This window comes from Nycticebus coucang, chromosome 5, assembly GCF_027406575.1.
Source record: "Nycticebus coucang isolate mNycCou1 chromosome 5, mNycCou1.pri, whole genome shotgun sequence".
In the NCBI taxonomy this organism is placed as follows: Eukaryota; Metazoa; Chordata; class Mammalia; order Primates; family Lorisidae; genus Nycticebus; species Nycticebus coucang.
The window spans coordinates 51,458,561-51,477,765 of NC_069784.1; the positions used below are offsets into that span (position 1 = coordinate 51,458,561).

The 19,205-nt window shown below is 37.2% G+C and overlaps 1 protein-coding gene across 7 annotated transcripts in view; it reads right to left on the reverse strand.

Moving 5' to 3' along the window:
- PRKAB2 (protein kinase AMP-activated non-catalytic subunit beta 2) overlaps positions 1-19,205 on the reverse strand; it is a 60,099-nt gene that overhangs the window by 36,546 nt on the left and 4,348 nt on the right. For all 7 annotated transcript variants that reach the window (XR_008380269.1, XR_008380271.1, XR_008380270.1 and 4 more), the window contains exons 3-6: positions 9,709-9,897; positions 7,597-7,759; positions 6,127-6,269; positions 3,002-3,201 (exon numbers count right to left, since the gene is read on the reverse strand). Coding sequence is in view for 4 of the 7 variants with exons in the window: in XM_053592607.1 (XP_053448582.1) it covers positions 3,002-3,201; positions 6,127-6,269; positions 7,597-7,759; positions 9,709-9,897 (695 nt within the window). In the remaining 3 variants the exon portion in view is untranslated. The remainder of the gene's footprint in view (positions 1-3,001; positions 3,202-6,126; positions 6,270-7,596; positions 7,760-9,708; positions 9,898-19,205) is intronic.

Sequence of the window (19,205 nt, forward strand, 5' to 3'; positions counted from 1 at the left end):
ATCTATCCATGACATTTGGGAAAGGTCTAATTTATTCCAGCTTGGTCCAGATCAAGATCTCAGAGCTGAAGTTGAAGCCAGGTGGCAATGAAAGGGAGGATGTTGGAGAAGTGATGGAAAAAGAGTCCATTTGAGGAATCTATTGAGGACTCTATTGAGTCTTACCGAGGAGTTAAGAGTCTATTTGCATGTATGGTTCATCAAGTAACAGTAATGTTCTGTGATAATGATGAAGCCACAGGCCACTGGTTTCTATCCGCATATCAAGAAGTCTGGAAGAACTAAACTATCAATAATCTATTTAGTCTTCCTAGTTTCAAATGCCCAAGAGCTAGATTTAGAACATCAGTTTCCAAACTGTGTAATAAATTACATATATGTGTATGTAGCAATTTACAACTTATAAGTTGTTTTTGTATTCATTAACTTATGAAGGGGGCAAGACAGGTATCATCGTCCAAGTTTCATAAATGAGGAAACTGGGGCCTAGAAAAGTTAAGTGATTGCCCAATGTTACACAAACCAGGATTTTAGAATTTATACCAAAGTAGTTTTCAATGAATTCACTTGGGATACTTTGGGCTTGTTACATAGTATTTAATAAGGCATGTTTCCAATATTTTGGATCTTTTTAAAAAGAGGTCTTAATTCCTCGACCCTAAATTAACTCAGATTCCTCAACCCATCATCTTCAGACAAAGTTAGCCTAGCCTTAGGAATGTTGTACATTTAAACAACTATTACTGACATGTTACATTTAGTTATGTTGACTTTAACCTTTGGGTAGATTCTGTTCTGCTTTTCTTTAGAATGCTCAAAACTTAGTCCTTTTCTTTAACCATCCACACAGTTGCCTGAGTCACAAAAGTGTGAGTTGAAGCTTCTGGTCAGCAAGCCTTTATCCTTTTCCCCTGACATCCCCCATCATAGTTTTATCTACTCCCTATTTCACCTGGACAATTACAGTTGTCTTTAGAGCCTCCTGGTCCATCCCTCTTCCACACCATTTTTAGAATGGTCACTCTAAAACGTATTCAGTATTATGTCCCTCACTTTGCTTAACATCTTTGAATGGCTTTGAGACTGTCTTCATTTTAGATTCTTAATTTTTCAGAGCATACAAACGTTTTCATATCTGACAAGCCTGGAGATTCAATCCCTCTTGTACCATTGCCATGTAGTCCAGCCATATCAGACTAAACACAGGTCCCAGAGCACAGTATATATTTTTTGCTATCTCAAGATTTTGCGTTTAGAATGCTATTCCCCGTCCCTACTCATTTGGCTATCTCTTATTATTCCATAAAACCTCAATTTATTTTGTAGCCACCTAAGATGTATATGCTAAAATAGGTATAAGGTTTTTGGGAAACACATTCTCTAAATATTTCACCACTAATTAACTTAAAAGGAATAAAAAATCTTTATACTGGAAAAACTTGGCAGATGCCACCATATTCAAGTGATCACATTTAGCATCATTACTACGGAATAAAATGACATAACATGTGGCTCCTGATGTAATCTGCCAAGAAGATCAACATCATGTATGCAGTATGTGTGCCAAAAATATTTAAAATGAATATAATAAAGGAAAAAGAGCTATGAAAGTCCAAATTTAGAGACTATAAAACAATGCCTTGGATTCTTAAAAAGAAAACCCCATGTCAAAAAAAAAAAAAGAATGGAGAATTATTTTTGATTAAGAGAGGTTAAAGAGACATAACAACTAAGTGCAGTGGTGTAACTGATACCTGACAAGACCCTGGATTAAAAAAAAAAAAAACCCAAAAGGCTATAAAAATATTATTGGTATAACTAGGGAAATTTGAATATGCTGGTACACTAGATACTATATACCATATTTTACCAATGCTAAACCTCCCAAGTGTGGTAATTGTATTATGGTTATGTAGAAGACTACCCCTTTTCTTTGACAACATATGTTGAAGTATTTAAGGTAAAGTGTCTCAATGACTGCAATTTACTCTCAACTGTTGGTTCAGAAGAAAATATGTACTTATGGTTGTAATATCATATACATATGTGCATCTGTCCATCTTTGGGGGGGAGAGAAAGCAAATATAGCAAATGTTAATAATAGGTGAAGATAGGTGAAGGATAATGTTAACAGTAGGTGAATCCAGGTGAAGGGTTCATTGTGCTTACTATTTTATAACTTTTCTGTACATCTGAAAATTTCCAAAAATAAAAAGTTTAAGGGAAAAAATAATTTAAAATCAGCCTTTAGGGGGGTGGTGCCTGTGGCTCAAGGAGTAGGGCACCGGTCCCATGTACCGGAGGTGGCAGGTTAAAATCAGCCTTTAGAAATGTTTTCCGTCCCTGGCTCTTTGAGGAACCCATCTTTTATATGTTCATAGCACCCTATTCATTTATTACACACTGTTGTCTTCTCATTAGAGTATTTAAGGTAAGAGCCATTTTTTGAGTCTAACATTTGTTACTTGTGCTGCCCTTGGGCAAATTACTTAGTTTCTTTAAGTCTTAATTTTTTATATCTGTAAAATGGGGCTAAACGTAGTATCAATCAATAGGGTAGTTGGGAGGTTTAAGTGAGATAATGGGTGTAACTCATTTATGTCTTATAGAAAGTCTTCAGAAAAGTATTATTTGTATTACTATCACTTTTAATATCTTTTCTCTCTGTGTTTCGTGAATCTTAACAGGCATCAGTGTTTTTGGAGGAATGAATGAACGATGTGCCACTCTCACTACTATTGTGTTGTTGTCGGGCATAATGTCAAGAGGACCAGTACCTGGGGGAATGAGAAAACGGCAATGCCGATGAGAATCATATATTGACAACCTACAGATCAATATATCTTGGGCTTCTGTGGGGGGACAAGGCAGAAAGCTGATCTCAGATTCTGTGGGTTTTCTTAATGTCTGGATAGAGGTAGCTATATGATTAGCATCTGTGAACCCAGTCTTTTTTCTTATGCCCAGATCTTTACCACTCCACTCCCATCTGGGAACTTACCTGTGTTTAGGTTTCAGGCCAAACATTTCGTGGTCAAATCTTTGGTTCAACTTTCTTTCCAAATATGTGTTTAGAACTGATTGACTACAAATCTTTGTCACAAAATATTTAAGTCGAGAATAGAACATCACATCAAAAGGATATCCATGGTCTGCTACACGATTCAGGATCCAAGCCCCTCTCCTGGTGCTGAGAAAAACCTGGGGCATGGGAGAAATTGTTTGCTTTTGTCTCTCTTGCTCATAAACCTTCAAATGTACCCCTATTTTCTACAAGATTAAGTTCAAACTCATAAAGTCTAGCTTTTTAATCCCTGCACAGTGTTTTTTGTTTATTTGCTTCCTGCCATTTTCATTCCCAAACACAAAACTTGAAGCCACATAGGTATATTCACTGTCCAAAAGTATGTTTTACTCTGCCTACCTGAAAAATCCTCTCTCCTCCTACTTCTCCATAGCTTACTCATTTTTAAAATTCAGATGAATTCTGCCACCTCCTTGTAGACCCCACTGACCATTCAGGTTGACAATTTTCTCTCTCTTTTCTTTTTCTAAACTAGAGAAAGTTTAGAACACTTCTTTAGTTTAGAGAATGGAGAGAACTCATTAAAGATCGTGGACTGATAAAGCTGAAAGCAACTGGAGATTATTACTATGAAACCCTCGGTCTTTTTGCCATTGACATTGTTTGCATTGTTACCAAAACCTCTGATATTTACACTATCATTTACACTAATTTTAAACTTTCTACATTCTTAATTTCTGTCTCTTTAAATATATGTTCCCAAGGGTGGAAGGCAAAATAGTGTATACATCTTTTAGTCTCCCCAACACGTTATTATCACTTCCATTTGTTGAGATTTGTGATGTGGAAGTCACTGAGCTGGGTCCTTTGTCTATATTTTCATCTAAACAGCATCACAACATCTTGAGGATGGCATCGTTATCCCTTTCTATGAGTGAGAGGTATGGAAAAGATAAATAACTGGCCTGAGATCACACAATTAGTAAGTGACAGAACTGAAATGACAACCCAGGTCTGACTGACTCCAAATCCTGTGTTTAAGAAATGTTTTATTGATTACTTACTGGGAAAAATAATTAAGATCATTAGTAGAACAACAGGAAGCTGGATGGTGTTTATGTATCCTCTCTGATTAAAAAGCTGATAAAGGTTTAATATTCAATAACTTGGTTAAAAGTACCACTCTTCCTACATTATAAAAGCGCAGATGGTTTGTAAAATACGTTAAGTACATTACTTCGTGGTCTTTTGCCTAAGGTCTCATGTAAAGAGATGACCTGTCTACACAGGAATAACCCTTTACTTCACAAATGGATTCTCACCTTGAGTGGCTTTAAGCACTGCGATAATTATGTGCTTTTATACATCACAGTTGAAAGAGCATACAAGGTCTAGCTATGCCTACAGAATGGTTTTGTGTACAGACTGTCTAACTTTTGATGAACAATGAAAATGCTCAGATCCTTGGTTGAAAGGTTTCTTATTTATAAAATAGTGACAATAATACACACATCCCAAGGCTGTGAGAATTAACTGCACTTAATAAATGCTTAGTGGCTGTCATAATTTTTATTACAGTTTTTCATCTATACCTGGTTTTAAGCAAACAATATACTTATAAGACAAACTGGATTTATAAGACAAAAGTAAGGAAAATTGTTTAATCAATCTAGTCTTGATGCAGTTAATCTTGTAAGAAAGGGATGTTTTCTCTTTACAAAAACATTATACCACAAAAATTATTCCAGAACTTCCTTGATACACTGAAATGTATAGGTCCATTTAAAAACTGTGATTTATAAACAACTTCTCATTAATACAATTTAATATGTAAGCAAAAACTTACAACCCCCAAACTGAATTTCTTCAGCTCTCAGTAGTGGTGCGATGGTGTGCCCCCGCTATGGACATATACTTCTGCTGTGCATTTTCCGAAGCTTTCTGCAGTCCACAGCTACCTTATCCCCATCCACTCACAATGTTTTATTTTTTGGCAATGTGCAGTTCCCTATGGCAAGTAAGGCCTAGCTCCCTTAGAACTGACCCAGTTGAAGCCAATGATATTTTAAAGAAGGCTCTTACCATGGGTCCTCACTGCATAACTTGTGCATTTTTGTACTATAAGACCAATGTGTGTTTTTACCCTTTCTCTTTATGTAATTATTTACTGATAAATTTTTGTTGAATTAATTCCTGGAGTAGCATATGAAATCACTTTTGTGGTTATGTACCAGATAGTACTATGAAGTATTATTGGAATAAACTTGCTGAATAAGGGTCATTTAGCAGAGTTGCAGTATTCAAGCTTCTATTTGAAACAATAATAATTTAGGGCATATTTGTAGAGAAGCACAGCTTAATTAGTTACTGAAGAACAACCAGACATTTAAAGGGATAAACAACAAAAACATAATAATGACAAGAATTTATAGTGAAGATGCTTTCTTCCCAGTTTAAAATCTATGATACAAAACCCAAAACAAACAAAACAGAAAACCAAAGAGATAAAAATTGCTTTAGAATGAATGTCATTCTTGGTTACATAACTGTATGCTAAGGCTGGGGTGAGCTGCTTGTATGTGCTATCATGTGGATGCTCTTTATGCTAGTATTCACATTGTCTTTGGAAAGATTAGATTGCTGCTTCTTTCCATTTGAGGAATGAAAGGAAAAATTCACCCACCAGCCTAGAAGTGAAGTTTTTAAAGATCACCATCTTATAAAGGCTTTCCTTTATAGAAGATCCACACTCTAAATGCTACATTCTAACAAGCTCTCCCACCAATTACTTGGTCTTTATCAAAGCCAGAGGCACACTACCAGAAGGTGGCTGACTAGAATCTACCAGCACAGTCTGTGGCCATCATCTAATTCCATAGCCTGAGGCCAACTGAGTAACAGAACTCTAACTGTTAAGGAGTAACCTTGACACCTCCACTGTATCAATCATGCTACCAAATGAGGCCATGAAACCAAGCCCTACACCTGCTACTATTACTGATGGCCTATGTGCAGGTGTCCATGCTCTCTGCTGGGTCCACCTGCAACTTGCTTGGTGAGAATAAAGCAAGAGTGAAGCAAAAGAATTTATTGATTCCAACCTGCTTGGCTGTGTGGCTGATCTCCACAGCCAGATCCCCTCCAGAATTCCCAATGCCAATGACGATGACTCTCTTTCCAGTGAATCCCTCTGGGTTTTTATAGTCTCGACTGTGGAAGTACTGTCCTTTGAACTTTTCAATTCCTGAAAGAGAAGGGAAAATATTAAGTGGGTGGTGGTTCACATGATGTATATCATTTGTCAGAGCACTCAATCTTTTTGTAGAATTTAAAGTGCAAGCACATATTCTTCCTTTACTCAGCTACTTTTTTGTCTTTCTGAATATTTTGGCTTACTTTTCCATAGCCTTAAAGTAAGACTTTGTGATTTTGTTATCATAAGTAGTATGCTTATCTTGGAATCTGTATGTATTTTGGATCTGTAGACTCATATGGCAAAACTTCCTCAGAAAACCTTCATTCTCTTTTGTCTTTTCATCCCTTTAAGTACTTATTCCCATTTCAATTAGAATATATATGTATATATATATAATTTTTTTTTTTTTCAGTTTCTGGCAGGGGCTAGGTTTGAACCCGCCACCTCTGGCATATAGGGTTGGCGCCCTACTCCTTTGAGCCACAGGCACCGTCCTAGAATATATATTTTTTATACTCTAAAGCATTGATTTTTTCAACCAGTATGCCATGGCACACTGACAGGCTGTGAAGAAGATCTTAGGTGTGCCATGAAAAATTTTAAACATCATTAATTAATTATTTTCAAAAGAAATTCAAAGTGCTGTACATATATTCCTTTTTTTAACTTTTTTTTTATTAAATCATAGCTGTGTATATTAATGCAATTATGGGGTACAATGTGCTGATTTTATATACAATTTGAAATACTTTCATGAAACTGGTTAACATAGCCTTCACCACATTTTATTAGTTATTGTATTAATACATTATATTCTACATTTAGTAGACTTTTTTTTTTTTGATCAACATAAGTTAGGTGTGTTGTGGAAGTTTAACTATAGGTTCAAGTGTGCCATGAGACAAAAAAGATTGAAAAAACACTGCTTTAGAGTTTACAAAAAGTGTATTTTTTTCCAAAATGAAAATGCAAATCCAGGCAAAAACTGAAATTAAATTCTTGAAGCTTTCCTTTCTTCCTTAGAAACTTAAGGAAGTTAAGCATTTGTTTTCTCAAATGCTAAAAAAACTCCTCATTCAACCCTATGCTTTTCAAGAACTCTACATTCTTTCTTTTGATCTTAAATAAAACTGAAGTCATTGTATAACTAAGTAGGTAGACCTCTAATTTTTCTCTGATTTCCAAGATTACTATTATCTGTACCCCCAATGGCAATAAGACAAGTTACCCCAATATTTTTCAGGGGAACATGCAGAATTAGTGTAATCTTTATATCATCCCTAAGAAAGAATCACTCAGACCATAATCCCCTCGTTCCTGAGTGGTCAGGTCATAAACATAGGTCAAGGGTCTTCCTTCCTTGTAGGTTACTCACCAGGGAAACTTTCTAAGGGTAAGTGAGCATTGGTGTGATGGCCAGTGCAAACCATGACTCCATCAAAGACATCCCTCTTCTTTTTCCCTTCAGACTCAGTGACCACCTCCCATTGTCCTGAAGTAGAAAAATCGGGCTGCTTCTTCACACTGCACACAGTGGTCTGAGAAAAGAAGTGAAAACCACAGAGGACTGTAACCACAGCCTATACATGGACAGCTCCACGGACATGACTCTCCTTGCAGAATGTCACACAAAGGGCTGATATCACAGGCACTACCACATAATGGGGCCCATACAGGGATATCTGATCTTCATACTCCACAAATAAGGACTGTTTCACTTTGGGCTGTGGTCAGAGTGAGAAAAGTTCCACAAAGAAGAATAGATAAAATAGAGTTGGCAGACTAATGTACTCTTCTCTACTTCTAGAAAAGTGCAGTCACTAGGTCTCCTGGTCCATGCCCCAAGGTGCTGTGAAACCTGAATAATGCCTAGGTTTCTATTGTGGTTGTGTGACTGTCCACACATAAAGTGCCAGTGCCTCTCCTGACCCTCAGAAATCCAAGACCCCATGATGGGCTCTTACCCAAGTGCTGCTCACACTGACTAGCCTGAAACACGTGACTGAGCTATAGGGCTTCTTTTCCTGGTGGAGAGGAAAACATCTCAGTGGATCTCACTTTACATAAATGAATCCCTCTTTGGCTCCCTCCCATAAATGCCCATTTTACAAGTAACTATAAAGAAAGAGGCTGTGAGTTGGGACAGTCAGTAGGATAATTTTTAGCTTTAGTTAAAAAAAATAAAAATAATATGAGTTACTCTCCTCAGCCCAGGGAAACACTGTGTGCTCCTAGGGCTTACGGCCATATTGTCCGGGTGGGCTCATAGTTTCCAGCTGTGCCCTTGCCAGCACTACTTATACTTCTCCTTCACGCTCTTCCACACAGGCTGGGGCCTCTGCCTGGATCACCCTTTTATTCCTTCTTCATTTGGCAGGATCCTACTCACCGTTCAAGATATAGCTGGGACACCATATCCTTTAAGAAAAACTTCCCTGGAACCTAATGCCTTGTGCCCTGATGGTTCAACATCTCCCTTCTGCAATGTATAAATGTATAAATCTCTATAGCGTTTACCAGCCAGTCATTCTCTATTTTTATTACTTACATTTATACTAAGATTTCTATTTATTTTTCTGTCTCCTTAGCTGAAATGTAAAGTTACTGATTTATTTATTCATTTATTTTTGCCTTTGCACCCCTCCCTGTTTAGAGTGTCAGAACAAACTTGTTCAATCAGTGTTATTTAAACAAGTAAAGAGAAACCCCACCAGGCTGTAAATGACTGATTTTGGAAGTTGTCACTGGATAGTCCAATGTTATGATTATGTAACAGAGAAAAGCATGACTTAGCAGAATGATCAGAAGGCACACAGTTTGGGCCCTTTGCCAGCTTTCAGAAATATCTGTTCTTTTATGGTCTCAGTTAGAAGTTATAGAAAAATCGTGAAGACTTTACAGGAGGAAGGAACCACTGAAGTGATCTAGTGCAATTATTTTGTTTCACAAACAAGGAAGTTAAGACAAATTTAAGTTCAGGAACTTGACTAACATCACAAGTTAATTAGTGGTAGATCAAGGACCTGAATTCAGGTTTTTGTTCCCCAATTCAGTGTTCTTCCCTCTGCAACTTCCCAATAACCACTTCACTGGGTTGTTGTGGTGATTACAAAAAATAATGAACTGAAAAGTACTGCAGAAAGTATAAAGGGGCAGTAGTGCAAAAGTTGTAGACACAGGTCCTCATACCTGCTAGTTCCCTTCTATAGCTGGGGAAGCATTTCCCCTCATTTGTTTGATTGTAATAAGATACTGTAAAATGAAGGTAATTAAAGCACTCTGGTGGGTGGCTTCCTGTAACTGTAGCCAAATTATATAAGAGAACTTTGAATTATTATATTTCAGATAGAGAGAGGACAAAGAGTAGAGTAATCAGATAACGCGCATATCAAGCTAATTTTGTAAATAAACATTGTTAAATGAAACCACATTACTCATTTACTTGACAAACAACTTCAAACACAAAGGTACCCTCAAAATTCTCTACCTTAAATTGAATATATTTTAGAAGGTCAAATTCTTTGGCATACATCCTGAAATACTCCAGGACCTGGGAGTTGTGCATGAAGTTAGGGTAATGATCTGGGATGGGATAGTCACTGAAGCACATCATCTCCTTAGAAGTATTGATGATCACTGATTTGTAAATACTGGCCCTTCCTTCTTCGGGATTTTCCTGCAATTAAAAAAAAAAAAACATTCATAGCAACGTGAGAATTCTTTTCATGATTTATAAAGATTCAATAAACATTTGAAAAAGTTTTCCGAAAGAAATGCCAAGTACTAAAAATTACATGCATACACACATAAATCCCTTTACATCTTCTAGCATGGTGGTCGTGTAGTCCTTTCCCCCCAAATCTGAGGCATCTTTATTACTTGTTTCTGCCAAAAACATGCAGTTGAAATGACACTGAGTGACTTCCAAGACTAATTCATGCATACCCTTGTAGCTTCTGCCTGGGTCTCTTAGAAAGCTCATTCTGGTAGAAGCCAGCAGCTGTGTAAGAAATCCAATGACTGTGAGACCAGCATAGTGTGAGGAAGCCCAACCTACCCACATGAAGAGAATGTCTGGGAAAATATGTAGCCATTCACCATGAATTGTAGCTATCCAAGTTGAAGTTATAAATATATGAACAAAGAGTTACTAAATAATAGTCTTTTTTTGACAAAAAATAAATTTAATCACATAATTTTTCTTTTTGACAAATGATTATTTTTAAAATAACATTAACAATACAAATTATATTATGTCAGACCTTACATCAGCTATCCAAAGCTCATTTTTTAATTAAAATTCTCATGAGCTACTGGCAAAGTGAAAATTAGTGAGTTGGAAAATTGAGGTGAGAAATTCTTCCAGATATGTTTGAGAAAAGATAGCTAGAAATAAAATATTAGAAAAATAATCAATATAAAGGGTAAAACTTAAAAGAAATAGTTTCTCTTTAACAGGAGCTTTTGAAGAAAAGAATAATGAGAATGGAAAGAAAGGGAATTTATAAAAATAATATCCAGTAAAGCCTATGCATGTAGAGAAAGATACATGTACAATATAAATCTTATAGTTTGCATCTCCCACAAGACAGCACCAGAGATCAACACCTGTGTGCAGGTGATCCCATAAGTGAAGACCTGAATTAAACTGTATAGGGAGGGAGAAAATGGCTTGTTATTGAACAAGTGAGGCTCATTCCTTCTGGGGACCCTAAAGACCTCTATAGACATGCACAAAGCTTTTCTCTGTAAGGACAGAAACCTGGAACCTATATCCACTGACGCCAAGGGTAGCTTTTTGGGGTTTAACTTCTAAAACTTCTGGCTGCCCTAGGCAAGCTGAATAAAATATTTCCTAAAACAAAAAAGCTGAGAGATGCAATTGACACCTGAGGTGAGATGTGAGCAGGAAACCGGGACACTTTTTACCATAGCTACAGCTGAAACATGGGGGATACTATGCAGGAGTCAAAAATGAGCCAATACAACTCATACTAAAAAGACTGGCTGATAAAATTTTAGAAAGAAATAAATGTGATAAACACATTGCTAGTTAAACTTCAGAATATCAGTGATAATCTTACAGAAAGAAAACAAAAATAGTTGACATAAGAGGAAAGAATATAAGATCAACATTTGGTTTCATAACTACAACACTGAATGAAAGACAAGTAATAATCTTTTAAGTGAGGAAAAATGAGGTAAAATGAGAATATATGCTGGAGAGAGTATAAGTTAGTACAGTATTTTCTGGAGAGAAACGTCATGAAAACCTTTGAAAATACCTGGTCTTTTAAAGAAATATTCAGAATAGTTGGCAAAGATTTATGTTAAAGATGTTGATGTCAGCATTATTCATAATATAAAAAGCAGATGAGCAAAATGTCCAAAAAATAAACTGAAATTTGAAAACCACTGGTCTAGATCCATATTAATAAAGTATGGTCTGTGGACCAGCAGTAGGGGCATCATTTGGTAATCTATTAGAAATGCAGAATCTCAGGGCCCAAACCTAATGAATTGGAACCCACAGTTAAGCAAAATCGCCAAGGGATTCAGATGCACACTAAAACTGAGAGGTATTGCTTTAGATGATGTTAGTCCCCAGTTCAGTGTTCTTCCCCATACAACCAACTGCTTTGCTTCCTCAAAAACTTCCTAATAACTACTTAACTGGGTTGTTATTGTGGTGATCACACAAAAATAGTATAATCTCTATCCAGCCTATTTTTTTGTCCCTGAGATATCACAGATGACAGGTTTTCAAGTTATTAGATTTTCAAAATTATTTTGATTATAAAAAATTGTTTTAATCAATTTGGACACCTTCCTCCCTTTTTATTCCAGACAAGAACAGACGTTGGATTACTAGGCATTACAAAATATTAAATACCCAGAAAGAGAGTGTTTTATGGCTTTGTCCACATTTAGGATTGTTACCCTCCCATTTTTATTGAAGACTTATTCAGTGGAGGAATCCTAAGTTGATCATTCCCATTTCTCTGTCCCATAAGCCAATATCTCATTTCTTTTGACTGCTAATAACATTTTCATGAGTTTCCTTTCAAGTCTCTTCTTCTACTCTGTTCTACCAAAGTGTTCTAAAGTGTGTCTGGGACTGTATCTCTGCCCCAATTAAAATTTTAGATATTGCCCCGCTTCCTATAGAACAAATGCCCCATTTCTCAGTTTAGGACTCAAAGACATCCATAATGTCTTGTATCATAGTCCTTATCCCCCAACGAGATTGTAAGCCCCTTGAATTGTATTCATGGTTTTCCCCACAGCATCTCCAATTATAAATAAGCACTCGGTAAATGTTTAATAGATGCATATCAAATTGTATTAAGAAAAGCATGTACAGAATAAGAAGTAAATTTCACATTATATATAACTAATGAAACATCAAAACTTATCTCAGAAAGAGTTGAGATAAATCTCAGATAAATACAATACATTCCCCAAAATTTGTTCTAAGAAAAATCACAAATAATATACAAGTTAAATCACAAATAATATACAAGTTAAATGTACAGCCAGACATGGTGGCTCAAGCCTACAATCCTAGCACTTGGAGAGGCTGAGGCAGGTGGATTGCTTGATCTCAGGAGTTGAAGACCAGCCTAAGCAAGAACAAGACCCCATCTCTAAAAAATAGCCAGGTGTTGTATTGGGTGCCTATAGTCCCAGCTACTGGGGAAGCTGAAGCAAGAAGATCACTTGAGCCTGAGAGTTTGAGGTTCCTGTGAGCTATGATATCATAGCACTCTACCAAGGGCAACAAAGTGAGACTCTGTTTAAAAAAAAAAACAAAAAAAGTTAAATGGATAAAGATATACATCTTAATATTATTTAAAATAGCAATTAATTAGAAGTAACTTTAAATGTCCTTAACATAGGTAAATATTTTGGTAAGTTATAGTATGTCAATGTGATTTTGTAAATCTAAAACTGTTCTAAAATTAAAACTTTAATTTAATTAAACTTTAATTAAAATTAAAGTTCAGAATTCTGGGAAGATGGCCAACTGGTAGAAATCCTTGGCAGAGGCTCCTGAGCAGAGAAAGAAAAACTGGACAGAATTGGACTCTATGAAGCCACAGGTGGGGAGCTGAGCCAAGAAAGAAGTTCAGCAAGCTGTAACTCTAAGGAAGAGCATTCAAGAAAACAAATTTCAGGTACAAAGCCTAGGGACTAGAGGATGGGAGACCCCTCCCCCAAGCAGAAGGCCTGCCGCAGGCTATTGCAAATGAGCAGGGAACAAAAGACCTCTCATTTTACTCCTCTTGAGAAAGCCGCTAAACTCTAGGTCTCTTTCTCCAGGGAGATCCCATTTATGAATCTAGACATCACCCTGCCAGGCATTCAATTGAACAGATATTTTTTCCCACATGCCCAAACTCCAAGTCCACCCTTCCTCCTCACATGGTGGTCTGAAGTTGTGCCCACTGCAGAGCACAGAGTGTTTGGTCTTGTCCTGAGAGATCTGGGCATAGTGTGGACAGCCAACCATCAGGACAAAATCTGTGACTAAAGGAGAAGAAAGAGGGTGTGGGAAGAAAGGGACACTCGGTGGGAAGAGGAGCAGTCCCCTGGTTATGACTATGTCTTGCCAGTGGTGGTGTTGACCATTGGTTTGGGCTTGTGTCTGATGGGATGGGGTGCAGAACCCCCAACTCAGATGGCACCCACAGCAGAAGAGTGGTTGCCCCATGTCGACTGAGTTTGGCAGACAGGGCTGGTCCCCAGCCTCTGCTGGGCCTGCAAGCAAAAGCTTGCTAGGCGTGGACTGAGAATGGCAGGTGGGGGTGTGGTCCCCTGACTCCAACTGGTCTAGCAAGCAGAGGCTAGTTGGGTGTAGACTGAAACTGGGGGATGGGGTGAGGCCCCCGGCTCCAACTAGGCCTGTGAGCAGAGAAGCAGACAATAGTGTGGACTGAGTCTGGTGGGGGAGAGTGTGGATCCCTGGCTGCAATTGTGCTGCTGGACACCCTTGAATCCCTGTCCGTTGAGCAGGGTTTGCACTGCCTGAGACAATTTAATTGGAACCCATGTCTGGGGCTGTCCACTTGGGGACATTCTGAGGTTGACCTTCAAAGTTCTGTAGCAGAAAAGAACTGAAGGGTTAGGTCTGGGCATTGCAGCTGTTTGTATCTCTTCACAGTTGAGATTTTAACCTAATACTGTGGCTTCTTAGGATAGGGTAGAGGTTGGCTGATATCAAAACAGAGCTAGCTTGTGCTATCTCACCAAGTAGGTTCTCAGAGTTTCTGGCCAAAACTCTGAAAGGGGTCTTTGTAAGGTTGTAGGAGATAAGGCACCATTATAAAGCCTAGTGCTTTGGTAAGTAGCTATCTCTACTACCTGGGAACCCCAATTCAATCTCACCCTACCAGTTCTAATAACCAAATGGTGGAAAATAAACATGGTGCAGACCCAGCAGAACAACTCTGGCAACATGAATAACCAGAGTAGATCAACACCCCCCCACCCCTTCGAAATGACAAAGGAGATACAACTGAAGACACCATGCATAGACAAATGGCAGCAATGTCAGAAGTTGAATTCAGAATGTGGATTTCAAATAAGATAAACAGAATGGGAGAAAAGATAGAAATTTAATTCCAACGAGTAGTTCTAAGTTGTCTCAAGAAATTAATGAATTCAAAGCCAAAGTCACCAAAGATATGGACATTATGAGAAAAGAGATAGCAGAGCTCAAGGAAATGAAAAAGTTAATTGAGGAACTCCAAAATACAGCAGAATCCCTAAGTAATAGAGTTGACCAGCCAGAAGAAAGGATCTCTGAAACTGAAGACAAAGCTTTTGAATGTTCCCAAACACTCAAAGAGGGAGACAAATGGAGAGCAAAAACTGACCATTCCCTGAGAGAGTTGTGGGATCACTCCAAAAGATCAAACATTTGTCATATAGGAATCCCCAAAGGAGAAGAGGATGGCCCTAAAGGTACAGATGCTCTACTCCAAGAGATTTTGGAGGAGAATTTCCCAAGCACTGCAAGAGATACAGAACTTTAGATAGCAGACAGTTTCAGAACTCCAGCCAGACTCACTAAATAAAGCATCTCCTGGACACATTGTGATTAACTTTGCCAAAGTTAAGACAAAGAAGAAAATTCTGCAAGCAGCCAGATGTAAGACAAGCATCACCTACAAAGGGAGAAGTATCAGAATGACTGCAGATCTCTCAGCTGAAACATTTCAAGCCAGAAGAAGATGGTCATCAACCTTCAATCTCCTATAACAAAACAACTACCAGCCCAGGATCCTGTACCCAGCTAAACTGAGTTTCATTTGTGATGGAGAAATCAAATACTATAATGACATAGACATGTTGAAGAAATTTACCACAACTAAACCAGCTCTTCAGGATATTCTCAGACCATCCTCCACAATGACCAGCACAATGCTCTACCTCCAAAGTAAACTCACCCAGAAATTTTTGAACAAAACCCAACTTCCACAGTGGGAAAAGAATTAAAAAATGTCCACTGGACATCTGAAAATCATGACACCCAAAACACAACCAGGCTTATCAATTCTCTCAAATAATGTAAATGGTTTAAATTGTCCTCTAAAAAAGGCACAGGCTGACTACATAAACTCAGACCGGAAATCTGCTGTATATAAGAATCTCATCTTATCTTAAAGGATAAAAATAGACTCAGGATGAAGGAATGGACTTGCATAATACAGGCAAATGGAAACAAGAAAAAAGCAGGGGTTGCAATTTTAGTAGCAGATACAATTGGCTTTAAACCAACAAAGATAAAGAAAGGTAAGGAAGGTCACTACATATTTGTCAAGGGAAACACCCAACATGAAAAGATTTTGATAAACATTTATGCACGCTACCAGAATGCTCCTCAATTCATAAAGCAGACCTTAATGGATGTGAACAACTTGATATCTTCCTTCACTACAATAGTTGGAGATTTTAACATCCCTTTGACAGTTTTGGATACATCCTCCAAGAAGAAACTAACCAAAGAAATATTAGACTTAACCTGACCCTAGAACAAATGGACTTTACAGACCTCTACAGAACATTTCACCCTAATAAAACTGAATATACATTCTTCTCATCAGCCCACGGGTCATCCTCCAAAATAGATCATATCCTAGGACACAAGTCTAACCTCAGCAAATTTAAAAGTAAAGAAATTATTCTTTGTATCTTCTCGGACCACCATGGAATAAAAGTTGAACTCAATAGCAATAGGAATCCTCATACTCAAACAAAGTCATGGAAACTAAATAATCTTAGGCTGAATGATAGCTGGGTCAAAGACAAGATTAAGAAGGAAATCCCCAAATTTTTGGAACAAAATGAAAATGAAGACACAAATTATCAAAACCTGTGGGATACTGCAAAGGCAGTCCTAAGAGGGAAATTTGTAGCATTGGAAGCCTTCATCAAGATGAAGCCAACAACTTAATGGATCTTCTCAAGCAACTGGAAAAGGAAGAAAATTCCAACCCCAAACACAGCAGAAGAAAAGAAATTACCAAAATTAGGGCAGAATTAAATGAAATTGAAAACTAAAGAATCATTCAGAAGATCAATGAAAAACAAAAAGTTGGTTTTTTGAAAAGATTAACAAAATTGATAAATCTTTGGCCAACCTAACCAGAAATAGAAAATCTCCAATATCATCCTTCAGAAACAATAAAGGAGAAATAACAACAGACACAAAATCCTCAATGATTACTACAAAAATTTCTATTCCCAGAAATATGAAAATCTGAAGGAAATGGGCCTATACCTGGCAGCATGCCACCTTCCTAGACTCAACCAGAAAAAATTAGAAATCTTGAATAGACCTACATGAACCACTAAAATAGCATCAACAATATGAAATCTTCCTAAAAAGAAATATCTGGGACCAGATGGCTTCACATCCAAATTCTATCAAACCTTTCAAGAGGAACTAATATCTATATTATGCAACCTTTTCCAAAGCATAGAAAAAGAAGGATTACTTCCCAACACTTCTATGAAGCAAATATCACCCTGATCCCCAAACTGGGAAAGGATTCAACAAAGAAGGAAAATTATAGACCAATATCATTAATGAATACCAATGCAAAAATTTCGATAAGATCTTAGCAAACAGAATTCAACAACACATCAAAAAAATTATACACTATGATCAAGTTGGTTTTATTCTAGGGTTACAGGGTTGGTTCAACATATGCACATCTGTAAATATAATACATCACATCAATAAAATAAAAAACAAAGACCATATGATTCTCTGAGTTGACACAGAAAAACCCTTTGATAATATCCAACATACTTTCATGATCAGAACACTTATGAAAATGGCATATAAGGGACATTTCTTAAACGGATAGAGGCTATCTATAGCAAACCCACAGCCAATATCATATTGAATGGTGTAAAATTGAAAACATTTCCACTCAGTTCGGGAAGGAGGCAAGGATATCTCTAATGCTATTCAACATAGTAATGGAAGTCTTAGCCATTGCAATCAGGCAAGAGAAGGCAATCAAGGGTATCCAAATAGGGTCAGAAGAGATCAACCTCTCACTCTTCACTGATGATATGATACTATACCTGGAAAATCCCAGAGACTCAACTTCAAAACTTAGAAGTGATCAAGAAATACAGCAGCATCTCAGGATACTAAATCAATACTTACAAGTCAGTAGCTTTTATATATGCCAACAATAGTCAAGCTGAGAAAACAGTCAAGGACTCTATTCCTTTTACAACAGTGCCAAAGAAGATGAAATATCTGGGAATTTACCTAACAAAGGACATGAAAGGTCTCTATAAAGAGAACTATGAAACTCTGAGAAAAGAAATAGCTGAAAATGTTAACAAATGGAAAAACATACCATGCTCATGGCTGGGAAGAATCAACATTGTTCAAATGTCCATACTACCCAAAGCAATCTACAGATTTAATGCAATGCGTATTAAAGCACCATTGTTATACTTTAAAGAACTTGAAAAAATAGTACTTCATTTTATATGGAATCAGAAAAAACCTTGAACAATAAATATATTACTCAGAAATAAGGACAAATCAGGAGGTATCACGTTACCAGCTTAAGGCTATACTATAAATCTATAGTGACCAAAACAGCATGGTACTGGCACAAAAACAGAGCAGTAGATTCATGGAACAGAATAGAGAACTGAGAGATGAACTCAGCTACTTATCATCATTTGATAATATCAAACCAAGCCTATCGAAAATATTCAGTAGGGGGAAAGAATTCCTATTTAACAAATGGTGCTGGATGAACTGGCTGGCAACCTGTAGAAGACTGAAAATGGAACCCCCACCTTTCACTATTAACAAAAATTGATTCTCATGGGATAAAAGATTTAAACTTAAGACGTGAAACTATAAAAATACTAGAAGAGAGTATGGGAAAATATTTGAAGAAATTGGCCTGGGAGAATACTTTATGAGGCGGACCCCCCCCCCCCCCGGGCAATTGAAGCAACACCAAAAATACATTACTGGGATCTAATGAAATGAAAAAGCTTTTGCACAGCCAAGAGCACAGTAAGTAAAGCAAACAAACAACCTTCAGAATAGAGAAGATTTTTGCAGGTTATGCTTCTGACAAATGTCTGATAACTAGAATCTATAGAGAACTCAAACTAATCAATAAGAAAAGAACAAATAACCCCATTTCCATGTGGGCAAGAGTCTTGAACAGAAACTTCTCTGGCCTACAAACACATGAAAAAATGCTCATCATCCTTAGTCATCAGAGAAATGCAAATCAGAACCACTTTGAGATATCATCTAACTCCAGTAAGATTAGCCCACATTACAAAATCCCAAAACTACAGATGTTGGCGAGGATGTGGAAAGGAGGAACACTTCTACACTGCTGGTAGGAATGCAAGCTACTACGACCTTTTTGGAAATAAGTTTGGAGAACACTCAAGGAACTAAAAGTAGATCTACCGTTTGAT